This window comes from Emydura macquarii, unplaced genomic scaffold, assembly GCF_026122565.2.
Source record: "Emydura macquarii macquarii isolate MOO-44397 ecotype Brisbane River unplaced genomic scaffold, CSIRO-AGI_Emac_v2 contig_3122, whole genome shotgun sequence".
Taxonomy (NCBI): Eukaryota; Metazoa; Chordata; order Testudines; family Chelidae; genus Emydura; species Emydura macquarii.
In genome coordinates, this window is record NW_027133259.1 from 39318 (window position 1) to 63142 (window position 23825).

Consider the following 23825-nt stretch of genomic DNA (forward strand, 5'->3'; position numbering starts at 1 on the left):
TTCCTAGACCGCCATTAGTTAGAGCTTGGTTTATGCCCTGAAGCATGAGTCCCATAACAATCTTGGATTTCTTTTCATATTCTGCACGGCTGCATTTCAGCCATAGCACCTGTTATTTACTCCTCCCCTCTCCATTGACAATGGCAACACTTATGAAGGGGCCCTCATTCCATGAAAAGTTGCAGCTAACAGATCTTTCTTCTGCAGACAGAGATTCTCAGACATCAGATTTTTCCATGAGTAGCTGTGGAGTTGGCATAGATGAAATGGAAGGACTCTTCTTTACAGTCCTTCTTAATGCAGTGAGTGTTCGACAGTTGGCATAGATCTTATTTTATACAAACCTCCTTGCAGTCCTTCTATTGCAATGGTAAGGTTGGCCTTTTAGCCTAAATGCATAGCCATGTTGAGTCACTTCATTACTGAAATACACTGACTACAAGGTGGCTAGTGACAGGCAGACCAAGTAGCATTTGTAACATAGCTTTAACATTATATATGCATGGCTTTCCATGTTAAATATGCAATAATGTAATAATCACAATGGCAAAAATATACTTTAAAGTGTATCTGTCTCCCTCGTTTTACATCACGTCATAGTAACTATTCTATACGTATTGCTACAGAACAATACAGCTATTTTTTAATTAGCATCATAAATGAGCATAGCACTTCACAAAGCAGAGAGGGCAAACTGAAGTCAATGGAGCTATATGAATTTATACCAGCTCGTAAATCTTTAGACAGGTCCTCAGAAGCATTTGCTCTAAACTGGACAGATTCGGCGCAAGCAATGAAAAGGTGAGGCACAAGGAAGGGGAAGGGAAAGCCATAGTATGTACACGGAAAGGCTAGGTAAAAGAAGGAAAAAAGTCATCTGTGCAGGAGATAGAGCCTTTCTCAGAGGCTGGTTCAATAGTATGGAACAAACTCCCCACAGGAACTATGACCATCACAGATCTCACCACCTTCTGTTCCATGTTCAAGATGCACTTCTTCAATATTACCTTCTCTAATATAAACATGTAACAGCCTGTACAGCTTAAAAAGAAAAAATCAGAAACAAAACCCTACCAGAACAAAACATCACAATGCATACACAATTCTCCTGTGGGGAGAAAATAAGAGAGAGAACAAACCACACATGAGGGCTATTGATCACACTTCTTAGTGTATGATGGGAAGGCATTCAGATACTACAATGGGGAGAGTGGTATAAGGCTCTGAATAGATTTTCAGGAGCCATTTGGAGGAGGATGCTTTGAGGAGGAAGTGCTGGTAGAATGAGGCTTCGAATCAGATGGACAATGTTAATAAAAAGGCCTGGAGTCAGAAGTTGGAGAGGGTGACAGAGGGCTGATCCAAAGCCTACTGTTGTCAATGAGAGGGAAAGTATTTCAAGCAAGAAGGACATACTATTTAGATTCAAAATGGAGTTGAATCTGTAATTTCTTCACCTGTCAGTTTTATTTGTCCATAGAGTACCCTGCACGCCTGTGATGCTGTCTAAGTAAAAACAATAATATTACTGGAGTGGTGAAAAAGGAGACAGATTTCTGTAAGAAGAGCAGGATTTTAGCCAGTCAGAGTAGAGGAAAAAGGAAATATTATCCTCTCACTAACTTCACTGAAATAAGTATCATTTGCGAGGTAGTATGGTCCAGTGGATAGGGAACAGGATTGGGAATCATCAGACCTGCATTTGATTTGCTATACTGTGACCTTGGGCAAGCCACTTCTCTTCTTTGTGCATAAGTTTCCCCACCTATAAAATGGGCAAAGCCATACTTGTCTCCTTTGTGAGATCTACTGATGAAAAGCTCTACAAAAGGGATACATAGGGTTGGCATTATGGACTGGACTCTACACTCACATGTCAATCTGGAATAACTCCACTGACTGCAAAGGAAATACTCCAAATTTACACCAGCATAACTGCAGGGTGGAGTAGGGGCAGTTTACCCTGGGCCCCCCATTTGAGAGGGCCCTCAAACAGAGCGGCGTTGTGACCTGGCTCATGGGGGTTGCAACACCACTCACTGAAATTTGGCCTGGTGGCCCCTCTGTCATAACAAAGGGATGGCCAGGTCAAACCTGCATGGTGCTGTGACCCCACATGCTGGGTTGCATTGTCTAGAGCGGAAGCCAGGCCCAGCCCCACAGGATAGGAGCTGAGCTGCTGCTTCAGAGTGAGTGCAGGCTCACTCTCCAATCACACCCCCCTCTCCTCCCACCAGGGACTTCCCTCAGTGATAAGTTTTTTGGAAGGGTAGGCAGCCTCCATTTCAGATTTTGCCCCAGACCCAAAATCATCTGTGCAGCCCTGAGATACCAGCAGCACATAGGTCAAGAAAAACATCCTTTCACTTTTATTGAATGTTGGGGTTTGTTGAATGGTCTTTCACTTCGTAATACAGAAGTGGTGTTGAGGGTACTGGAATATAGCGTAGAAATGTCTTCTGCACTCTCATGTGTGGGCTTCTTTTCTGCATTCTGTCACCTATCAATGCTATGTATTGCCATATGCACATGTCCAGCATACACATCATCCCAAAGGTGACTATAGAATGCACTGAAGCAACTCAGTTTATCATGAGCTTGAACCCTGTGTGTCACATTAAATCACAGGTTGACAAAATAGAAATGTGTAATCCATTATCTGCATTTCTGTTCATCAATGCAATTCTGATTTCAATGGAGTTACTTCAGATTGCACTAGCGTAAATTCTGCTCCCCCCAAACCCCTTTTTCTGCTCATCTCTCAAGTGTATTTTTGTAACATAAGAGGCCTAGGGCCATCCTTAATGAGAGGGTATTTGTGGGAAGGTGTTGTGCACTGATACCACGCCATGGGGATGCATTCCTGAAAGAAACAATTTTTTGACTTTGCTCATAGAGTAACAAATAACTCAATACAAGTTTAGTAGCATTCCAATCTTACACATGCCCATGGTTTTTATTCAGGTTAAAAGCTAAGCAAGAAGTGCCTAACAGGAGTGTAAAAGGCAGAGGGTAGTCTTTGTAACATCGAACTGAAAAAAATACCCAGATGAAACTGAAGTACGATATTGTAACATCGTCCTTTGCAGTTTGTACAACAAACAGAAACTCATTTTATAGAGGACCAAATTCTTAAACAACATGCAAATTTCCCCTAAACATAAGTGCACATATCCTGCAATATTGGCATTACACTGCACCTAAATCTTGACCAGTAGCAGACACACTCATAGTCTCCAACCTTGTAGATTATTCCTGCTTCCAGCAAAATCTACTTAAGGGGCATAGACACACATAAATATGCTGATCCTACCCACACCTTCTAGAACTGCTTCAGAACACCCCTCTATAATTCTGTCATGGAGACCCTATGAAAGCGGGGGCAGGGGGGCATGTCTCTGTGGACATTGAAAGGAGCCAAGATCTGGGTAGACTATATCTGAGCCACATTCTCCCCCCCTCACCCTTTTTTTTTTTCTGGTTGGTACTTTTCAACAGCATTCTACCAGAATATATTTAGTATTTACTCTAATGCTTCCAAGTAGGTATATCACAACACACAAGGACTTTGGTCCAAGTAGCCCATTATTTGTTATCCTTCAGGAAATACTGAAAAGCTTATCTTTTTAGCCAAGCCTTTGGGAAGGAAGAGGTTGACATTAATGGGAAAGGAAATTGTTGGAGAAATTTTGTTTGTATTGGGAACTGATGTGGTCCTCCAATGCTGTAAATTGGCATGGCCTGATTGGCTTCGATGCCAATTTACAGCTTCTCAGGATCTGGTCCCAAGTCTTGTCTTTCTTGACAGTTATGTTGATCCATCACATATGTGCATGTTAATTTCTGATTGTTGAACTCAAATGTAGGCAGGCAGGGCTGCTGGCAGTATTGTTATCAGAGCTGCTCAAAAAACTTGAAAATGTCCAACATTTTTTGAAGAAAATTCAGTTTTAGATGAACATTAAAAAATTGGAGAATTTCAACCAACTCTGGTTATAATTTACTTTACTTTTACCAAAATCATCAGGATCTTTTTTCTGAGGAAATTACAAAGAAGAAAATGACATGGGCTTTTCAAAAAAGAAAAAGCAAACCAAATCATGGTCGTTTGAACTATTATAATATGAGCCTAATTCACCCCTCTTTCACATCACTTCCACTGGAGCCTATCAGAACTAGGCCCATTAGCTAATTAATCTGCTATCAGTCACACTGGTGTAAATTAGCACTAACTCCACTGAAGCTGAATAGAGTCACAGCAGTGCTAAACTGGTTGAACAGAGAGATGATTAGGCCCTGTCTCTTTCAATTACATGGTTAATCTTCAGATGAAGCAATTCAGATTTAGACAGAAATTCTGTTCTTCTTAATAATAAAATATTTGGAAGGGATGAGCCCTATCTTTGACCTTGATAGACAGATCCCTTACAGGTAAACTTCACATATTAATGGAGTTACATGTCTGCAGGATTCAGCGCATGGATTTAGATTTCAAAACCTCTTACGCCCCTATCTGCACTAGCAGAAAACTAAATACTGTTAATGTTTAGAACTCATTTACTGAATAAGAGTAAACCACAAAGGCTTCCTCTATCACTTGAATGCTGTGGGGTTTCCTGGGGAGGGGGCAAAGACCTAGCCGTCACCTGTCATGGAGAGGGTTATTGCATTGACTCAGCCTATGCCATCACAAAGGAGGTAGATGGGGGTGGGGCAGGAGAGTGGCCACCAAGATCCACTCTTGTATGAATATGAAGACCTAAACCCTGACATGGCATAACCTATTTGCAGGTTGGTTGGGTGTATTCCACATCCCACATCCCTGCTTAGTTCCTCATAAAAAGCCCAATTGTTTGGGCTTTATGCATAGTGCATTTCATCATCAGAGATCTTTGCAACCACTGGATCTGATTCTCTTATGCAGTTTTACACCAGTGTACCTCAATTAGCTTCAATCAGGATTTACTCCTCCTCTGTACCAATGTAGAAACATGCCTCTTAACCAGTAATGAATTTCCTGAGTTAGGTACTATTATTATCCCCATTTTGCAGATGAGGAAATTGGGGCAGAGAGTTTCAGTGACTTGCCCATGGTGGACCCCCCCCTGCAGAGATTAATTCTGAACAGCCTTCAGCCAGTAAAGGATGCTTACTCTTTACTATGGTTATTTATACTGCCTCATAAGCCCAGGCATTTTGTAAAGGAAAGAGTATTTTGAGGTTGTTTCTTAGTGGCTTTTAACAGCACAAAATTCCAGTAACATAATATTAGATTCCAACCCATTTCCTCCTCATCAGAAATAATAACAACTCAGCCCAAGCACAAGAAAGGGAACTTTCATTTTTAACTCCTAGCAGCTCCATGTTACGGATGTTTCAAAAGTTTCAAACTTCTTAGATTTTACTAGAGTGATAATATCTCTTACATGAGTTCTGTCATGAATACAAAAAATAACTGGGGCCAGATCCTCAGCTGGTGTAAAGTGATTTCAGTGGAGCTATATTAGCTTACATCGGCTGAGGGTCTGGCCTGTTATGTTTCTTATGTAAAAGTCTGTCTTTCCTTTCCTCATGCTTTGTCTGATTTTTCATTTGCACAAAATTATTTATCACTAATGATTTACAAAAAAAAAAAAAAAAAAGACCAAGTGTCTCTCTTAAGAACTGGCTCCTGTTTCCTCACAGACACATGAAAGATTTTTAAGTTGGGAGGTCGATGGCTCAGTGAATCATGCTGCCTAGATCTGCACACAGATGCGATGCATTCCGCATGGAACTCTATTTCTAGAGCCCTGCACAGCTGCAGTCCACTTTATATCCGCGGACCATGTTTGTAGATCGCAGATTGGATGCAGATACAAATTTTGTATGGAGAGGTCTCAGAGGTAGCAGTGGACAAGAAGCCATGCTTCCAGGAAGCCAAAGGTATATGCAGGAGACTCCCAACTAGAACTGGGCAAATAATGGATTTTTTGGTTTGCTGGCAATTTTGGAAAATAAAAAATATAAATAAAGGTTAATTTTCGCATCAAACCAAAAATGAGAATTTTCAAGTTTTGGGGGAATTCATAGGTTGAAAAAATGTTGAGTTGTGTCAAAATGAAACATTTCACTTTGATTTGACCTGAAAATGTTCATTTTGATTTTGACAAAAGCAAAGGACTAGATTCACAAAACACCAGGGGAAGGGGAAAGAGAAGGTCAGTTGTGACCTTCAGCTTAGTGGTTAGGGCACTAGTCAGTGGGAGAGACTCAGGTCTAACTTCCCCTCTGCTTGATGGAGAGAACAGATTTGAACATGGCTTCCCACCTCCTAGGTGACTAGCCTAACCACCAAGCTGAATAATTCTCACACTCTTTTCCTGGCCAATGATTATCCATTGTCATTCTGAATGACAATGAAGAGTCATTGGATGAAGAAAAGCGTGCAAGACTGACTCTGTACTCTAGAATATGGGAGACCCAAGACACTGCTCCAATGATTTGTTCAATTATTTATACACAGTGGACCAGTTTCAACAGGAGAGATTGAGAAATACCCAGACTACAATTCCCATAGCCCAGTGGCTAAGGCAATCTCCTACAACGTAGAAGACCCACAGAAAAATCCCTTCTCCATCTCAGCCTTCCATTCTCTCACATCTTGACTGCTTCTGCATCCCCCGCACCCACATCTCTGTACTAGTCATAAGCTATAGCTGATAAATAATCTTTGTTAGCTCTTTCTCCAACTATGTCATCCCCACTTTAAATTGTCCCACTGGCTCTTCATTTTCCAAATTTGAGCTTCTTGTCTTCACCTTCGTGACCCTTCACAGCTTTACACCTCTGTGCTTACCCATTTTTGTCTATAGGCACATCTATATTTGAGCTGTGAGGTGAGAATCCCAGCTCATGTAGACATGTCTGCTCAAGCGAGCACCTAAAAATAGCAGTGTGGCCACACTGGCACAGGAAGCAAGCCTGAACTGCTACTGGTGGACACATTGCTGTTTTTAGACGCTAGCTTGAGTATGTCTACGTGAGCTGGGAATTACATCTACCAGCTCAAATGTAGACATACCCTATGTCAGTGTCGCTCTCTGCCCAGCCTTGATCACCCACGTGTCCATGTCTTCTACAACCATCTCTGCACTCTCAGTCATGCCACCCTTTGCTCATGGAATGCCTTTCCTGAACTGATCCATAAAACTGCTACCATGATGTCCATGGTTTGGACAAAATGTTTGTTGCTGAATGTAAAATTGTTATGAGTGAGGATGGAATGGATGAGTTTGGCGATGTGTTTGGGGTGGATATCTGAGGGTTGTCCATTATCTTGTAATATTTGAGACAGGCAGCTATGCCATCATTGTGAGAGATGTTGGTGTATACGGAAGTGAAATCCATGGTGGCAAGGATGGTGTTCTGAGGGGAGTTTGTGGAGGAAGTTGGTTGTGTTCTGGAAGAAACTGGTCCTTTGTGTGGTGAATGATTGGAGGATGGTATCTATAGTCTCACTATTCCTTCAGTAAGAGTGCCATCGTCAGATATGATGGGTCTGCCTGGATTCCCTTGTTTATGTATCCCGGGAAGCATGGAGATGGTTCCTCAGGTGGGCACATGGGAGATGAGTTTGTAGAGTTTCTCTTGGAGTTGTTTGGGGAAGGATTTGATGATATCCTTAAATTCCTAGGCAAATTCTGGTGTGGGGTTTTCTTTGAGTTCTTTATAGTAGGTGGTGTTGGAGAATTGTCAGTTGGCCTGTTAACGTAGCCAGCACTGTTGAGGACCATGAGAACAGCCCTGGGTACTAGGATGGCTCCCCAATATGCCAACCTTCTCATGGGCCACCTTGAAGGAGAATTTGTGGACAAATGCACCACAAAACCAATGAGATAAGAGAGATATATCAATGATATTTTCATTCTCTGGACAGATGACTTAAACTCTCTCAGAGATTTCCACCATAACTTCAATAACCACCACACATCCATTAAACTCTCTCTGGAACACTCCCACACTAGCAGCAACTTCCTGGACACCACAATGAACTGCAACAATGGAACCCTACAGACAACCACATAAAGGAACCCATAGATCACACCTACCTTCATAAATCGAGTTGTGACACTGTCTCGATGAGGGAGACCATTTATAATAATATGTAACATCAATATTTCAAAACTACAATAATTCATATGAGGTATGCCATGTCAGGTACCGTTAGAAAGGTTATAGTTTGCTAAGTATAATGATATTGTTTATGTGTATGTGTCATATTTGCACTGGAAGTTAAGGATATGTTTGATGTATCTGTATTTCAACTTGTGCTGTGTTTCTGGGTGACTCCCCAGACAGAATGGCAGCAGCAATAAGCTGCTTAATAGCCCATTAAGGGAAGTCAAAGGTGCAATAAGCCCAGGGAAAGAACGCAGGGGCTAACACCTTATGAGTCACCTGTTTACTCATGTGACCCTGGACTCCATCTTATTTCTGTAAATTCCCATAAGCAGCATTGCAAAGGGACATAAAAGGCAGCTGCACACCACATCCATATTGTCCTTAGTCTTCAGTCCTGCTTCCTACTTCTGGATCAACTCATTTACAACTGAAGCTGTGAAACAAAGGACTGAGACTCATCCAGGTACTGGATTTACACCAGAGGGACTATACAAGCCTGAAAACACCACAATTCTCCTGAAAATCTGATATATATGGACTTTCAAATAATTTGATTGCTTTAATCATTTAACATTTCTCTTATAGTTTGTTTCTTTCCTTTTATAATAAACCTTTAGTTTTGGTTACTAAAGGATTGGCTGGCAGCGTAGTGTTTTGGGTAAGATCCAAACTCATATTGATCTGGTAATGTGGCTGACTCTTTGGGGTCAGGAGAACTTTTTGGTAAAGAGTAAAGAGTTTAATAACTTTGCTCTTTACTGGACCTAGTGGCTGATTGGGAGCCAGAGACTGAAGTGCAGTAAAGGGGGCTGTGTATATTTTGCTTTAGTTTCTTGATAACCAGCGTGGGGAATCTGAAGTCTTGTTTGTGGTTGGTTGGGAAGTCTAACTGCAGTGTTACCCACCAGTGCTGAGAGAATCTGCTCTCCTTTCGCAGCCTGCCCTGACCTTGGCATTTTCAGGTGGTCTGCCCTAGGCACGGATGGGTCACACTAGTAACCACCCCAAACATAACAAGAAATCTGTTATCTACAGCCAGGCACTCAGATACCACAGAATATGCTCTGAGGAGGAAGTCTGGGATATACACCTTAACATACTCAAAAACACCTTCACAAAACAAGGGCACTCCACAAAAGAAGCAGATTGCATCTGGAATGGGCCACCCAAATACCACAAGAAAACCTGCTTCAAATACAGAAATAAAATCCCCTCTGACTGCACAGCCCTAGTTGTCACCTACTATCCCACACTGGAACCCAGACAGGGTATCATCAAACATCTACAACTCATACTCGATGGGTCAACTCATCCTGAAAGAAATGGTTCCTGAACTTCCACTTCTGGCCTTCAAATAACCCTCCCAACCTCTCCGAGCTTATCATTGGAAGCAAGCTCCCCACAAACCAGGACACACCAACTCAAAGAGGCATCACACCCTGCATGGATCCTATACATGCCGATCACAATATGTGGCGTACCTCATCCAGTGCACTAAATTCCCCAATAACAAAAACATGGGTGAAACCAGACAATCATAGTGTTCTTGAATGAACTCCTGTATCACCTGTGGGTCAACACTTTTCACAAAGCAATCACTCTATATCTGACCTATCAGTCCTCATCCTTAAAAGAAACCTGCACAACACTTTCAAAAGTCGAGCCTGGGAGCTTAAATTCATGACTTTACTAGACACTAAAAATCATGGTCTTAATAAAGATACTGGATTTATGGCTTATTAAAACAATCTGTAACCCATCAACACCCTCACCCACCTTGTCTCTCTAATATCCTGGGACTGACATGGCTACAAACAAACAAATCCAACACATTTGAAATAATACAAAATACATAATAATGTTCTCCTTGTTAGTCAGTGGCACTGGCAGACAAGATGGCTTCATACTAAACTAAACATAAATAAATCTCCCTGTATTTGTCCTTAGGAAAAATAATGACTAAGGCCCCGCTCCTGGAAACATGTATGGAGGTGCTTAACTTTACTACTATGAGCAGTCCCATTAAAATCAGTGGGACTACTCATGATAATAAAATTAAGCATCTGTATAAGACTTTGCAGGATCAGGGCTGAGGAACAGATACCACAATCCTCACTCAAGCAAAACTCCCATTGCAGTCAATGAGAGTTTTGCCTGGGTTATGACTGCAGGATTTATCTGTTTGATCATTACAAATCAAAGCAAAGAATTATTTTAAAACAATAAGATGACTTTTTCTGGACCTTCATTTGTTGATTTTGTTTTATTTTTATTCTTAACTGATATTTTGTTAAAATGCAGGAAAATGTACTGTGTGGAATAATCACACAATGGTAACGGGTTGTTTGAGATGAAATAGAGGATATTTCATCTCTATTTTCCTTGATTCCCTAACTTAATTGTTTGGTCTGCAAATAATATGTCTGACTCCACATACTTTGGTTGGCCAAAACTCACAATGCAAGTTTTATCTGAGAGAGGAATTTGAGATCAGCTCTAACAGGGCTAGTAGTTTTAAGAAAGCACTAGCTTCCCTGAAGGATGAAGGGAGCCTAGGGTTCAGTAAACACTCTGTTTCTGCTGAATACTCAGAATTTTTATCGTTTTTGGCCTTACTTCCCTCTACATCATATGTATTGACTTACGTCTTAAAGGCCAAAAATACTCTTTAGCAGATCAATAAAAAGGTTATGCAAACAAACCTTCCAATGCAAATGTTGTTATCAAATAGCATCACAGCAAATAAAAATAGTATCACAGAAATAAAAGAGGAAAGGGATGAATTCTTTTCTGGTTTAATTCCAATTACTTCAATGGAACTATTCCAGCAGAGAATTTGGCCCAGAAAACATTACTATGTAGTAAGAAACATTGAGACTGATTCTGATCACACAGACACCAATGTAAATCAGGAATAACTCCCTGTAGTCAATGGAGTTATACCCTTGTAAAAGTGGTGTGAGACATATAAAATGTGGAAAGAATGAGATACATAGAAGGAGGAAGCTACATTATAATCATTTGATTACAATCTCACATAGATTACAGGGGCAGTTGTTTTAACCTAAAAAAATACAATTAGAGAGAAAAAGTTGGATCATAATGAGAGTGGTGTAAATCTGTAGTAACTGCAATGGCTTCAGGAACAATTGGGCCCACTAATTCTGTAATTTTTTTAAAGATCTGGGATAGTTGTTTCGCTTTGTTTTGTTTAATTTAAAGTATGGGATTATCAACTCTGTGATCAGAGCTGGAACCCCATAGAACATCAATGACAGCAGAACATAATAAGGAAGGCACAGAATCCTCCTACTTCAATAAAACAGGTTTGATTCTCCACTCACACTGGTTTGCCTTTGGTGCAATTCCACTGACATCAGTGAATTTACCTCTGATTCACATTGGTGTAACAGGAATGAGAATCAGACCTATTGTGTTTTGTACAAAATAATCCCAAGAAGCAAAACTCACAGCTGGATTCAGACAGATGATAGGAAACACATTGCAGCTGCTGCACTTGTGGGAGATGGATTGTCTCTCTCTCTCTGAAACTTGTGAAATAGTGTTGGGTGGGGACAGGGTCTCTATCCCGCTTCACCTACAGTCTAGATGCACCTGTGTGTGCTGGCAGAGGGGAAGGCATGCAAATAGGCTGAGAAAGGAAGTGAAAAGGTAACCGCTGATTGGCTGGAAGGAGAGGCTGTCCGGGTAGTTAGGGCACAACAGTGGAGGTTACTTAGTGGCAGGTGAGGCGATTTAGATGTGCTCAATCCAAGTGCAGAGGATACAAAACAACGAGCTGTAGCAATTGCTATTCTTTAGCATAGTATCTGGGGGATTCTCTACAGTGCCTGAGCATGCAAGACCATTGGGTTGTGCTAGCTCTTTGCTGGCTGGGGCAGCTGTGTGTGGGTAAGTAGCATCTATCTGCCTGTGATCTCTCCCACTGAAATTCTAGTCTTCCTAGCTTTCTGGTCCATGATTACAAGCAGTGGACTGTCTTTATTTCCTCCTTTCTTAATTTAAAGACTTTAGGGGTCTTTTCCCTCCCTTCCTGCTGAGCTTTGATGGGGTAGAGCTGGGATGATTTGGGATTGCAAATTTGTATTTAAATGATATTGCTTCAAGCTATAAAGGGGTCCCAAGTGAACCTAATCTTGCCCTTGCTCTGAGTTGGTCCAGTGTTAGAAGTAGCAGGAAAATGGGGGAGGGGGAAACCAGGCTCTCAGACTTGAGCACAAAGGTCACTGCAGGAGTTGTTGCTTATGCTGCTCCAGAAAACTTGGATGGGGTGAGGTGGGGGAATGTAGATACTAATCCCTGCCCTCTATCTTTTATTGTATTTTTGGTACTGCTCTATTCTCAAACTGCTTTTCATCGTTAGTCTAATTTAGGAGCTCTACAGAATGAAATATATCCTTTTCTGCTCCTCTACTCAAGGCTTGATAAAACTGCTCTCTAGTTCCACGGGGGAGGACATAGCAGATTTATCTTTGAGCTCATTGCTAGCACTAATTGTGTCCAGAGGTTGCAAGAAGTGACTCTATTGCTTGTGGCTTTGTTCTCTTTCCAGAAAAGAGGGTGGGGTGTGAGAGGGATGGAGCATGGCTCAGAAGTATTCCCAATACAGGGTTTTAACTCACCTTTCATTTGAAATTGTCTTAATATTTAAACTTGTTGGTTATATCTTGAGGGGGAAAAGGAGGGGAAACAACTGGTTAAATATTACACTTTTCTATTTCCTGTCCTCTTTTAGCTCAGAATTTGAGGCCTCAGATTGCAAATCCCAAATTTGCTACAAACAATCCTACCCTTACTACAATTGCTCTAGAGAAACCTTTCTGTGTGTTTGATGGCTCACTGTCTCCAGGCAGCTCTTATGCAGTCTACTTGTATGCAATGGTTGACACTGGTAAGTATCTGGTATTATTTCCTTCCTTTTTTCCCTTCTCTCCTCTGCCCTCTTTGGAGCTATTTAATGTAATTCTTTAAAATTTGATGGCCTCCATTTTGGGTGTGTATGTGACAAGTGTCCACTTGTAATTGGAAGCTAAGGCAAAGAGGACAAGAGCTGAAGAACATATAGAACAAAAGCCAGATCCTCTGAGGGTGTAAAATGGTATACCTCTACTAGCTTTGCTGTAACCCAGCTGATCAATACCATTTGAGGATCTGTTCCCTCTTCTCTGCTAAAACTGGTCTTAACAAAGAAACTTTAGACATAACACTTCAGTATGATAATAATGAAGTTGGTGACGTTATATTGACCATGGCTGACTTGTCAGCATAGACAAGAACTAATAATCTCTAGCATTGTCAGCTAGTCATGGGTGCCCTAATTGTGCTAATGTTGCACGACTGGTCCTTGTCTATGCTGACAACTCGGCATCATGTCAATTAACTGGACTGTTTAAACATAAGTACGCTTTCCGATGAAGGTGAGGCAGCTACTCGTGGTGAGGGGGATAAAGAGGAAGCTTGGATTGCTGCTACTTCCAGCTTTGCTGCTAAAGGATGCAAACTGTAGGGGCAGTTCACTTAGCAACACTTGAATGCGACGTGGACCTCAGAGCCAAACTAATACCAGGAAGCTTGAATCTAGCCAAAGAAGGATGAGCCTTCAAAGAACATGCGAGTACAAACTGTCTCAAATGAGCCACATAACAGTTCAGCAACTGAAGCAGTGTCAGCAGTAACCACAAGCTTCTTTTTCTCCTCAATTCAGACATGAAGTCCTTTACCTTATCCCTCCCTCACTACTTTTACAACCATTGTGTCTCAAAGGCTAGCCAGAGCCACTCCTTAAATTATTGATGAGTGGCATGACACAAGGAACTATCTCCTGGAACCAAATGCAGTAGCCTCTCCAGTAGGCCTAGGAAATGCTGCCTACTCTGGCAGCAATGAACTAATAGCACATAAAATGCAATTAGCTGACACACACCCTGGTTCCTGTGGCTTACTGCACTTCTGGAAGGATGGAAGAGGAGCTGCTTCCTTAGTACTAAAGAACTTTACCTCTGACTGAATACTTGTCATAACTCTTGCAAAAGACCCAACTGTCCTGAGTAGCTGTGAATGTACTGGTATTATGGAATGTCTTAGTCCTAAAACACAACAGTGCACTTCCTGTAGCCATTATGTGAAACAATCTGTGGAAGTTTTTATAATGACTTTCCTGATGTCTGGCTTGGCTCAAAAAATTCTACCTTAAACTATCTGTCAACCCTCAACCTGATCTATCCCTTTTCCATACAGTAAATTCCATAGCATGTACTCCATCAATAAAACACATGCACAGCTTCAAAGGAAGAATTTATCCTTGGAGGAGCTGCATTCAGCCATTCAAATGAGGAAACGTTCCTTGACTACTTGTTGAACTGGGACAATTTCTTCAAAGTTTACCTCTGCCTTAGAAAGCAGCATGTTTCATCATCCTAAAATGCCCCATGGGATGAGGGGAGGCCTTATTGACATGGATTTAACTTTCTCAGATCTGTATGTATGTTGTATAGCCCTCTATGGTTTAGGAGTATTTTCTTGCTTCCCTGTCAAAGAAACCTACTCTGCCTTTATAATGTGCAGAGATCCTCTGCTGAATGTCTGAGAAGGTAATCCCAGATAGGTGTGAGGCTCTATGCTAAATTGATCAGTGCTGAGTTCTTACTAATGTCTGACACATGCATTTTTTTTTCTGCAATTACATTATGGAGTAGATGAAACTTGAGCATGAACTATCCTAGCAGCTACTCCATGGGTGACTCTTTGGGGGGAGGAGGTGGGAGGGAGTTGGAGGACTGATTGGCAAGTTTAAATGTACTACATACCAAATGCTTAAAGCCGGGCCTTAGTGTGGCTGCACTCTTATTACTGACTCTCTCCCTGGTGAGGAGAGGACTGGGCTGATACCTTTCATGGTTTGAAATATTGGGGGAGGGAAAGGGAGTGGGTTCAGATCACTCTCCTTCCTACAGGGATAATCCTGCCACCACCGGCTCTTGGTACAGTCATTCACCAATGGATTTGCAGGGCTCTAAAGATAGCAGCTACATGAAGCAAAGAGCTGTTGCATTCTGCATTGAACCTTCAGCATTGAGGAAAGGGGGTGAATGAGGTGGGGTCTCCCAAAGAACCTTCTGCCATGATTGGTGGTACAGAGAAGCTTGGCGTGGGATGAGGAGGGATTCTGTACTTCCTGATTCCACCCCCACGTATCCTGTTGTCGGAAGGGGCTGAAAGGCTGCTCCTCAGTGTTTGTGGTGGCAGACCCCTACAGTGGCAGGAATGAGCGCGCTTGTACTCCTAAAAGTGGCAGAGGCTCAAGTACAAGAGTGTTCATGGGGGTGCTGCAGCAGAGCTTGTTGGGCTGAGCACTGAGCTTACCCCCCACAACACAAACACCTTCTTGATCACTATAGTGTTGACAGCGGTCCCTCTGTGTGTCTCCTGAGGGTCCTTCGATCTAGTGCTAGGAAGGAACTATGGAGCTTGTCTTATGTATGAATGAGAATTTTACAGCCTTCTCTGAACAAGGGATCCACCTATCCCACCCAGAAGTGGAGCAGAGAAGTCTCACAGACCAGAACATCCACTAGGAAGGAAGCTTATCACTTGAGGGAGAACCTGGTTTAATTAACCAGACTTCCAAGCGCCTTCAGCTTTCCCCTGATGATCCTTTTCAGGCTGTTGGGGGGGGGGGGGGGTAATAATGCCCCTATGATCTACCCCACTCTGAAGGAGAGCAGCCCACAGAGGCACTCCTTCCTTGCCCCTGCCAGTCTTGTGGGGCAGCTACAGGAGCCATAGGGGAGATAGGGGCACAGGTGCTTCTTACTTCCCTTGTGACGGAGGAGACCAAGGTGCCTCAGAGTAGACTGATTCATGGCTTGGGGGGATAGGTGTGCTACAGAAAGAGCTTCCCAACCATCACCACGGCTGCTCTTGGGTCTGTAGCCCTTAGGCATCTGCTGTGGCTGACCACGCTGCTAGGGATGTAGTGGAGGAGTTGGGGGGGGGGGGAATGGGACGAAGGAGAAGAGGGTCTGTTAAAATTGAACATGGTGGGTTTGTCCGGATACTTCCTTTGGACAAAGATGAGGGTTCGGTGAATGTTACAAGAGTCCTTCCCATCCAAACATTATACTGAAGCATCCAATATCTCTTGCAGCAAGTGCCATAAGCTCATCTGTGACTGACAACAGCAGCAAACCCCTCAATACCACTTTCCAAGACACCAATGGAGGACAACTTGGACCTTACAAGGCTGCATTATTTAGTGTACCCAATTGTGCATCTCCACCCAAGATAGCTGATGTTATAAATATGAAAAAAGTTTCAGATGTCTTGAAACAATACCTCTTCAGAATGGGAGATGATGTAACTTGTTTATATGACCCAAACTTCCCAGGTGTCTGTAACCCACCTCTTGCTGAGGATACAACATACAGGTATAGTTCACAATTCTCTCTTGGATAAAGGTGTCATTGTAACAAGGCTAACTTGGTATGAAACTTACTTGCAAGCTCTAGTAATTGAACATAGTGAAAACTGTTCCTTGTCTTAACTGGCTCTTGTAGAAGCCCCTGAATGTCTCCGACACAGTGCCTGGGGGAACTACACTTATTCATCTGCTCAGGTATAATTCACCAGCTGGTAACTTGACTGCTCATCCATGCTGTCCTGTAGCAAGGGAGCCCTGCAGCACTCAGTCTTTAGACACCATCCCAGAAACTTACTGTAGGTCATACTGAATTTAACTGGGACACACTGCTGTTGGAAGGCTGTCAGCTGGCACAGTTAACTAGTGCACTCAGAACAAACTGAAAAACATATCATGACAGATAGAAGAGGATTTTGTACTAACTCTCCTCTGTTCCCTTCTAAAACCTCTGGAACAGCCTTGATTACCTGTCTCTCTATATGTATCTCGAACACAAATTGAAGACTAGGTAACATCTTTTGTCAGCTGGACTGGTTTATATACCAGATTGTCAAAGCTTCTGCTAGAATGACTAACCTTCCTGTCTTTCCTTCCAGATTTAAGTACCTCTTAGTAGATGTAGTTGCAGGCCTTGTGAAAGAACAAACTCCATGGTCTGATCCAATGAAAACCAAAAGGAGTAAGTATCTCCAAAAAAAAAAAAAAAAGGGGGGGGGGGGGGGGAGAGTCAACTGCTCCCTCTTGGGGAAGAATTAAGTATGCTTTAGGACATTTAGCCAGGATCATGGCAGGAGATGACTAAAGAAACAACTTCCAGTCCTCTCTGACCAGAAAACTTTAATGATGCATAAAGTCTTAAGTGGTAGAAATGACCCTCTGGAATAGTACTCCTCATCTGATACCCTCAGGGCAAAAAGCTAAAACCAAACAAAGATAGGTTTTTGTGTAGTGGCTTGAGCTTAGGAGATCTGGATTCTATTTCTGCCTCTGCTGTAGTTACTAGTTAAGTCACTTAACTTCTCTGACCTCTTTGTTTAAAGTGGGTATATTTGCCTATATTACAGGAGTATTTTTGAGGCTTAAACTAATTCTGTAAAGAACTTCAAGATTTCAGATGGAGCATGTGGAAATACCAAGAACTGCAGTACATAGACTTCAAAAGTAATACCAGATACTGTGGGATGGGGAAACCTTGAGCCATTAATTTCCATAGCTTATGCTGTCTACAATCACTCTTTCTGGTCTCTTGGGATCTCTAAATATGTAGAGTAATACTTGCTGCTGTTTTTTGCTTTGTTTTTTTTTTTCTTCCCAATCCACCTTTCCTAGTAAAACAGTCTTCAACAATTGATACCTGGCCTGGGCGAAGGAGTGGAGGAATGATTGTCATCACATCAATCTTAAGCACTCTTATGTTCTTTCTAGTTGTTGGATTTCTTGCCTCCATATTCTTCACTGTTGCGTAAGTTACTATTACACTTTACAGATTGCAGTCTGAGAGCAGAACTATCCCCTACCAAGTGTCTAACCGCTTGAATGATTGGTCTGAAATCTCATTATACATGTCTTAAGCTAGAAAGTCTAACTTCTCAGCAAGTATAGTAAACAAATGTTGTCAGGGACAAAATCAAGAGCACATGTCTCAACCTTCTGATCTTCTCATTGGAAGATACTACTCTCAGGTGGAGGATCATGACAACAGTCCAAAAAAAGCTGGCGATCTGTCCCTGCTAGACACTAAATCCTCATCTAGTTAAAAAAAAAAAAAATTAAATCTTGGACTTAGTACTCACATGACTTAAGTGGGGTGCAGCCCAATAAATCAGAGTTGCACTTGGTTAGTCTGAATGTGATCTTGTTACTAGATAATGGGAACAATTTCCAGTCTCTTGAACTTGGTACAAGATTCTAAAGGGAGGCTGGAGTTCACTTACTAAATGGGTTGTATACAGACCAAATGCTGCACCTCCTAAGGATGATTACTTGGGCCTTAGATCTTCCTGCCTTTCTAAAGACACTAATGACAACCATCACTCTGGAATGAATAACAATTTGATTACACTCCTTTCAAGGCTCCTCTGACGTGAAACCATTCTCTGCATGAATGGCCTCTTGACTTATTAGAGGAGGAAAAGAACTAGTAATCAAGGGTCAGCTTAGGCCCTGTGAGGCTTACTTACCTAAAGAGTTCATTCCCTGATCTTGCATAATGGGTAGCTTTAAAACCTTAAATGTGTAGACTGTCTCACTGTTCTTCCAATGGAAAAAAATCTGTCATTGTTGGAACTGCTGCCTTAAAGTCCTTGTCTTGCATGCCATGAATTCTACCTGACTTTTGGACTAAACAGTATAAGATTAAGTCCTCAGTGCAGTAACTGAAGAGCAAACAATCATCTAAAAAATGAGTATTAGGTCTTTTGATACTTACTATTTTTATCAAGCTTGGTGATAAGCAATACTCTAATCCTTTTCAAATCAAGTGTGACTGGCTAATAGCTTAAGAAACCTCCCATCGGAATTAATAGCTCTTTCTCTTCAAGCAGGGCATCAGGAGAGGCATCCACAGAGACCAGACATGAGTCTCAGACTACCCAGCAGGGTGCTCCAAGATCTCAAGATAGCTCTTAGTGAGAACCAGTGAGCCTTGATGGAAAGAAGAGTCCACACCAAGGCTGAACTTCAGCTGATCAGCTACAAATGTACTAAAATTAAAGAATTGCCTTTTTCTACTGAACTCTGAATAAGTCAAATTGATTTAGATACTCAAGTTCAGTAACTTAAGCTGAACAGCACATGTGCCACAATCTATATCATGTTCTGTCAACTCCTACAGTGTGGCACCACTATCTTCATTGGGCTGCAGTCACAAATTATGGTAGCAGTTAATCTTGTCATGTGGTTAATAGCACTTCTACCCTACAATTTGTTGCTTTTTGGTAGCACACCTCAAAAATGAAGAGTGGTAGAGAGTTCTGAGTGTGGTTCATAGTCCTCAGTGATGGCCTGGATTCGTGGCAGGAGAGAGAAAAAGACCTCAAGTATGTATTAATGTAGGCTAACTATTTTCCTGGCATGGACTAGGGTTATTTTGTACATAATTATCCTTGCTATATGTTAAAATCTAAGTTCTAAAGCTGGAAACATTAGAATCATAAACCTATTGGAGTGAGCTCTAGCTTTTGATTCTTATTTAGCTTCTATCTAGTTCAGAATGTGATGTAGGTAAGGAAAGGCTTCATGTTGAGAACAGTATTTATTTATGTATGCAGTTAACGGCTTGACAGCACCTAGCCTTGCTGATGTGCTAGAGAGCAAGCTCTTTGTTGAGGACCCCATGAACTGAAATTTAGTACCAAACTTTCATTTAAAGAGGGGCAGACTGGAAACTAGAAAGGAGGGATGGGGATGTCATATGGCATCTGCAACTCTCTCAGCTCTGCACCAACCCCTATCACACCCATCCTCTCACTAACTTGCCTGCAAAGGCCAGACTGCACGTCTCTAGTTCTGCATACCTCTCTGGATTAGCATCTGTACACACCACTAAAGCATCTCTCTCTATTAGTAGAGCTAGGCACCCTTATTTCTTATGGAAGTTGTTAGTATCCGACTGCCTGGCAAACATGGGCCTTAAACGTTCAGAGAGCTTCATCTCACTACAGCACTAGTGCTGGGAACTAAAATAGAGGTGGAAGTTACTTCTCCTGGGAGACAGAAATTCACTTTATTTAAAAAACAAATTAAAAGCTGAGTGTCAGACTGTCCAGCCAGTGCTGTTGAGAGCAGGGATTTCCAAGATACTTCATACTAGAGGCTTATTGGAGAAGGATTTGGCTGGTTCTATCAACTGCTAACCCTACTCCAGTAACTTGAACTGTTCAAACAGTGCATTCTCACTTGCTACTGCTGAAAGCAAGTTCAAGCCATAGGTATGCCTGATGTATTACTTTCCTCTATTACGGTTCTGTTCCACTAAATAGTATAAGTGGAAAAATTATACTAACATGAAATTTCTCCTCCTAAGTTGCCCTGAATCCATGTCCACGTTGATATCTCCTAAACCTTATGTATACAAGCAACTCCTACTGTACCCAACTAAGCATTCATGATATGCACATAGCTGTCACTAATACACACTTATAATAAATTTGTCCTAGATTAGTGCTGAAGTCATTTTAAGCCTGTCTCAGATTTGTAAACATCAATCTTTATGCAGCTAACAGTAGAAATGGTGGCTAATGAACCAATCAGTGACACATTATCCAAGTCTGTTAGTCTTATGTTAACATATACTGAAAGAAAATCACATTTTTGTTGGGTTTTAACTGTTAAACTCCCTTAGAAAAGTGTACACAGGGCATTCTTTTAATGTAAAACTTCAGCATAATAAAATGCTTCTTCCTAGACATCCTACTGGCTATTGTGTGTGTAATTTTTGTCTGTAGGACAGAAAAATCAGGTTAAAGATGGGTGTGGCCTACTACAGTTAGGATGACCTATGAAAAAGATCCATGAGACAGTGTAGCATTCGCTTGTGTATTAGTGTAACTAAACTAAAAGCCACCCCAAGCCCATCCCATTCTCCCTAGTCCCAGGACTGAAGAAGTAATAAAACATCTAAACTGTCACTTCATATGTGGGAAACACAAGGTGGGTGAGGTGATATCTTTTATTGAACCAACTTCTGTTGGTGAGAGAGACAAGCTTTTGAGCTTACACAGAGTTCTTCTTCTGGTCTGGGAAACACCTTCAATGTCGCAGCTAAATTCAAGGTGGAACAGATTATTTAGCAGAAGTAATTAACACACATTTTAATATTTCCTTGTTTCTCTAATTCCAGGGACCAAGATGGCTACAACATGTTTCAAGGAACCACTTAAGGTGAAGTGGCCAAGTAATACCCCTCCAGTCATAGGGTTACAGGAATTAAAACTGGAAGGTTAGAGTTAGCCTCCCCAGTCCTAGGGGAGAAAGGAGCTAAAATTCATAACTTTGCTAGACACTAATAATCAGGAAATGAATAGAGACACTGGATTTATGGCATATTACAACAAGCTATAACCCACTATCCCACCCCCACACACCTTTTTTCCCCTCTCCTTCTGTACACTAACCAACCTGTTCCAACTTGTATTTAACTGTGACACTCTGAGTACTTTTGCCAGACCTGAAGAAGATATCTGTGTAATCTCAGAGGCTTGTCTCTTTCATCAACAGAAGTTGGCCCAATAGAAGATATTACCTCACCCACCTTGTCTATCTAATATCCTGGACCAATACTTCAAACTTGAGGTACTCTCATTTTCAGATCTTTGTTATCTTGGGCTGGGGGTGTGTGTGTGTAGAGAAATCTAGGCAATAATAAGGGAGACTGCACAACAATGTTCCATAACAGCAATTAAGATAAAAGGGGAACGATATAATATCATCACCACATCTAACAGCACTTAACACAGAGAATCCCACTATATCCAAGCTTATTTAGGTATATTATAAACAAGTATTGTCTGGATTAGTAGAGAAATTTAGACCTGTGTAAAAGGATTCATGTCCTTTTGCAGTATAATATGGGAGAAGAGGTACCGTATTTCCCCATATATAAGACGCACCTTTTTTCGAAAAATTTGGGGTCTAAAAACTGGGAGCGTCTTATACATGGGGAAATACGGTATATACTGAAGTCTAGGCAGGAGGAGGAGGAGAAATAATCTACTTCTGTATTATTGTAACACCTACAAGACCCAGTCATGGACCAGGACCTCATTGTGCTAGGGCTGTGCAAACAGAAAAAAAAGGTGGGCCCTGCCTTATAGGGGTGTACAATTCAAGTATAAGACAAGAGGCAACAGATGGGGGAGTAAAAGGAAGCAATGAGACAACTTTTTCTAAATGGACCAGACAGTCACAGGGTGGGGGAAGGTGTACAACAGTAGCTCTCAATCTTTCCGAAGTACTGTACCCCTTTCATGAGTCTGGTTTGTCTTGCATACCCCCAACTTTCAGCTCACCTAAAAACTACTTGCTTACAAAATCAGACAAAAATACAAAAGTCTCACAGCACACTATTACTGAAACATGACTGACTTACTCATTTTTACCATATAATTATAAAACGAATCAATTGGAATATAAATATAGTACTTACATTTCAGGGTATGGCATAGAGAGCAGTATAAAGTCATTGTTTGTATGAAATTTTAGTTTGTACTGACTTCGCTAGTGCTTTTTATGTAGCCTGTTGTAAAACTAGACATATCTAGATGAGCTGATGTACCCAGGGGTACGTGCCTCTGGTTGAGAACCACTGGTGTAGAACACACAAGTAGAGTGAACCATGTGATGGCAACAAACAGCAGATTTGTGCCACAATTTTTTTTGTAGGAATGTATTACTTTGGAGGGGGATCCGCTAACTGGGAAGGGAAGGGAATGTGAGGGGGACAGGATGGGGAGAAGAGGTTAAGAGGGGCAGGTGTGGAGTGAAGTTGAGGTGAAGAGATAGTGAGGAGAGAGGGGGAGGGTGGGAGCAAACAGCCTGTCAGCAGAGAGCTGTGAGAGAGAACTTCTACAGTTGTGACTGGAATGTCCAGAGGTCCCTGCCTGGGCTGTTTCTGTTCCTATAGGATACAGTCTCTAGCTGGCTTCTCTCTGTAGTTCCCCCACAAGCCACATGGTGGGTGTGGGAGGCACTGCTGAGCTCCTAGCGCCCCAGTGAAGCAGGGTCTCCCTTGCACAGTTCTGGGTTCAGAGGGCTGCTGAAGGGAGGATAAACAGAACTGGGCCCCATTTTACCCCTTTCCTCTAGTGCATCGGTCCCTGTTTTGGTTACGCTCCTATGGGTTAATTTTCTGTTTAACCAAAAGAAAAACAAGATGTGTGCATACAGACGTCTTGGACATTATGTATAAGCACCGGGCAGTGTTGCACTGACCCTAACAGCAAGGAACAGGTGCCATCTAATTAGAGCTACATGAATCACTGATTTTTCAGTTTGTTGGAGGTTCCGAAGAAGATGAAGAAGAAGAAAAGAGTTTGGTTCAGGCTGAACAGAAACCAGAACTGGAAAACCTGGGAAACTTCTGATTTGGGATTTTTAACAAAAGAAAGGAAATGAAGGGCTAGAGTCAGAAATACCAAGGAGAAAGAGGACGTAGTGCCCAGGAGGCCTAATAGCCCAGTAGTCAGGTCTCTCACCATGGGAGACTCAAGGTCAAGTTTGAACC

The 23825-nt window shown here is 41.8% G+C and overlaps 1 protein-coding gene across 2 annotated transcripts; it reads left to right on the forward strand.

The window, feature by feature from the left end:
• The first annotated feature begins 11893 nt into the window (after positions 1-11893).
• Positions 11894-21011, forward strand: UPK3A (uroplakin 3A). 2 transcript variants are annotated; one of them, XM_067531033.1, is made up of 6 exons: positions 11894-12075; positions 12920-13075; positions 16331-16610; positions 17200-17282; positions 17933-18065; positions 19144-21011. In XM_067531033.1, exons 1-6 carry the CDS (start codon positions 12021-12023, stop codon positions 19229-19231), a joined length of 795 nt encoding a protein of 264 aa, XP_067387134.1. In that variant the 5' UTR covers positions 11894-12020; the 3' UTR covers positions 19232-21011. The 2 variants fall into 2 exon arrangements, with proteins under 2 accessions (XP_067387134.1, XP_067387135.1); XM_067531034.1 differs by having other exon boundaries at positions 11924-12075; positions 19147-21011.
• Positions 21012-23825: the final 2814 nt, after the last annotated feature.

Excerpts from the sequence above, each read along its gene's own strand:
- UPK3A (XM_067531033.1), top strand. The coding sequence starts at position 12,021 with ATGCAAGACCATTGGGTTGTGCTAGCTCTTTGCTGGCTGGGGCAGCTG. Across the intron at positions 13,076-16,330 it reads GTATGCAATGGTTGACACTG|CAAGTGCCATAAGCTCATCT; the intron begins GTAAGTATCTGG and ends TATCTCTTGCAG. Across the intron at positions 18,066-19,143 it reads TCCATATTCTTCACTGTTGC|CAGGGCATCAGGAGAGGCAT; the intron begins GTAAGTTACTAT and ends TTTCTCTTCAAG.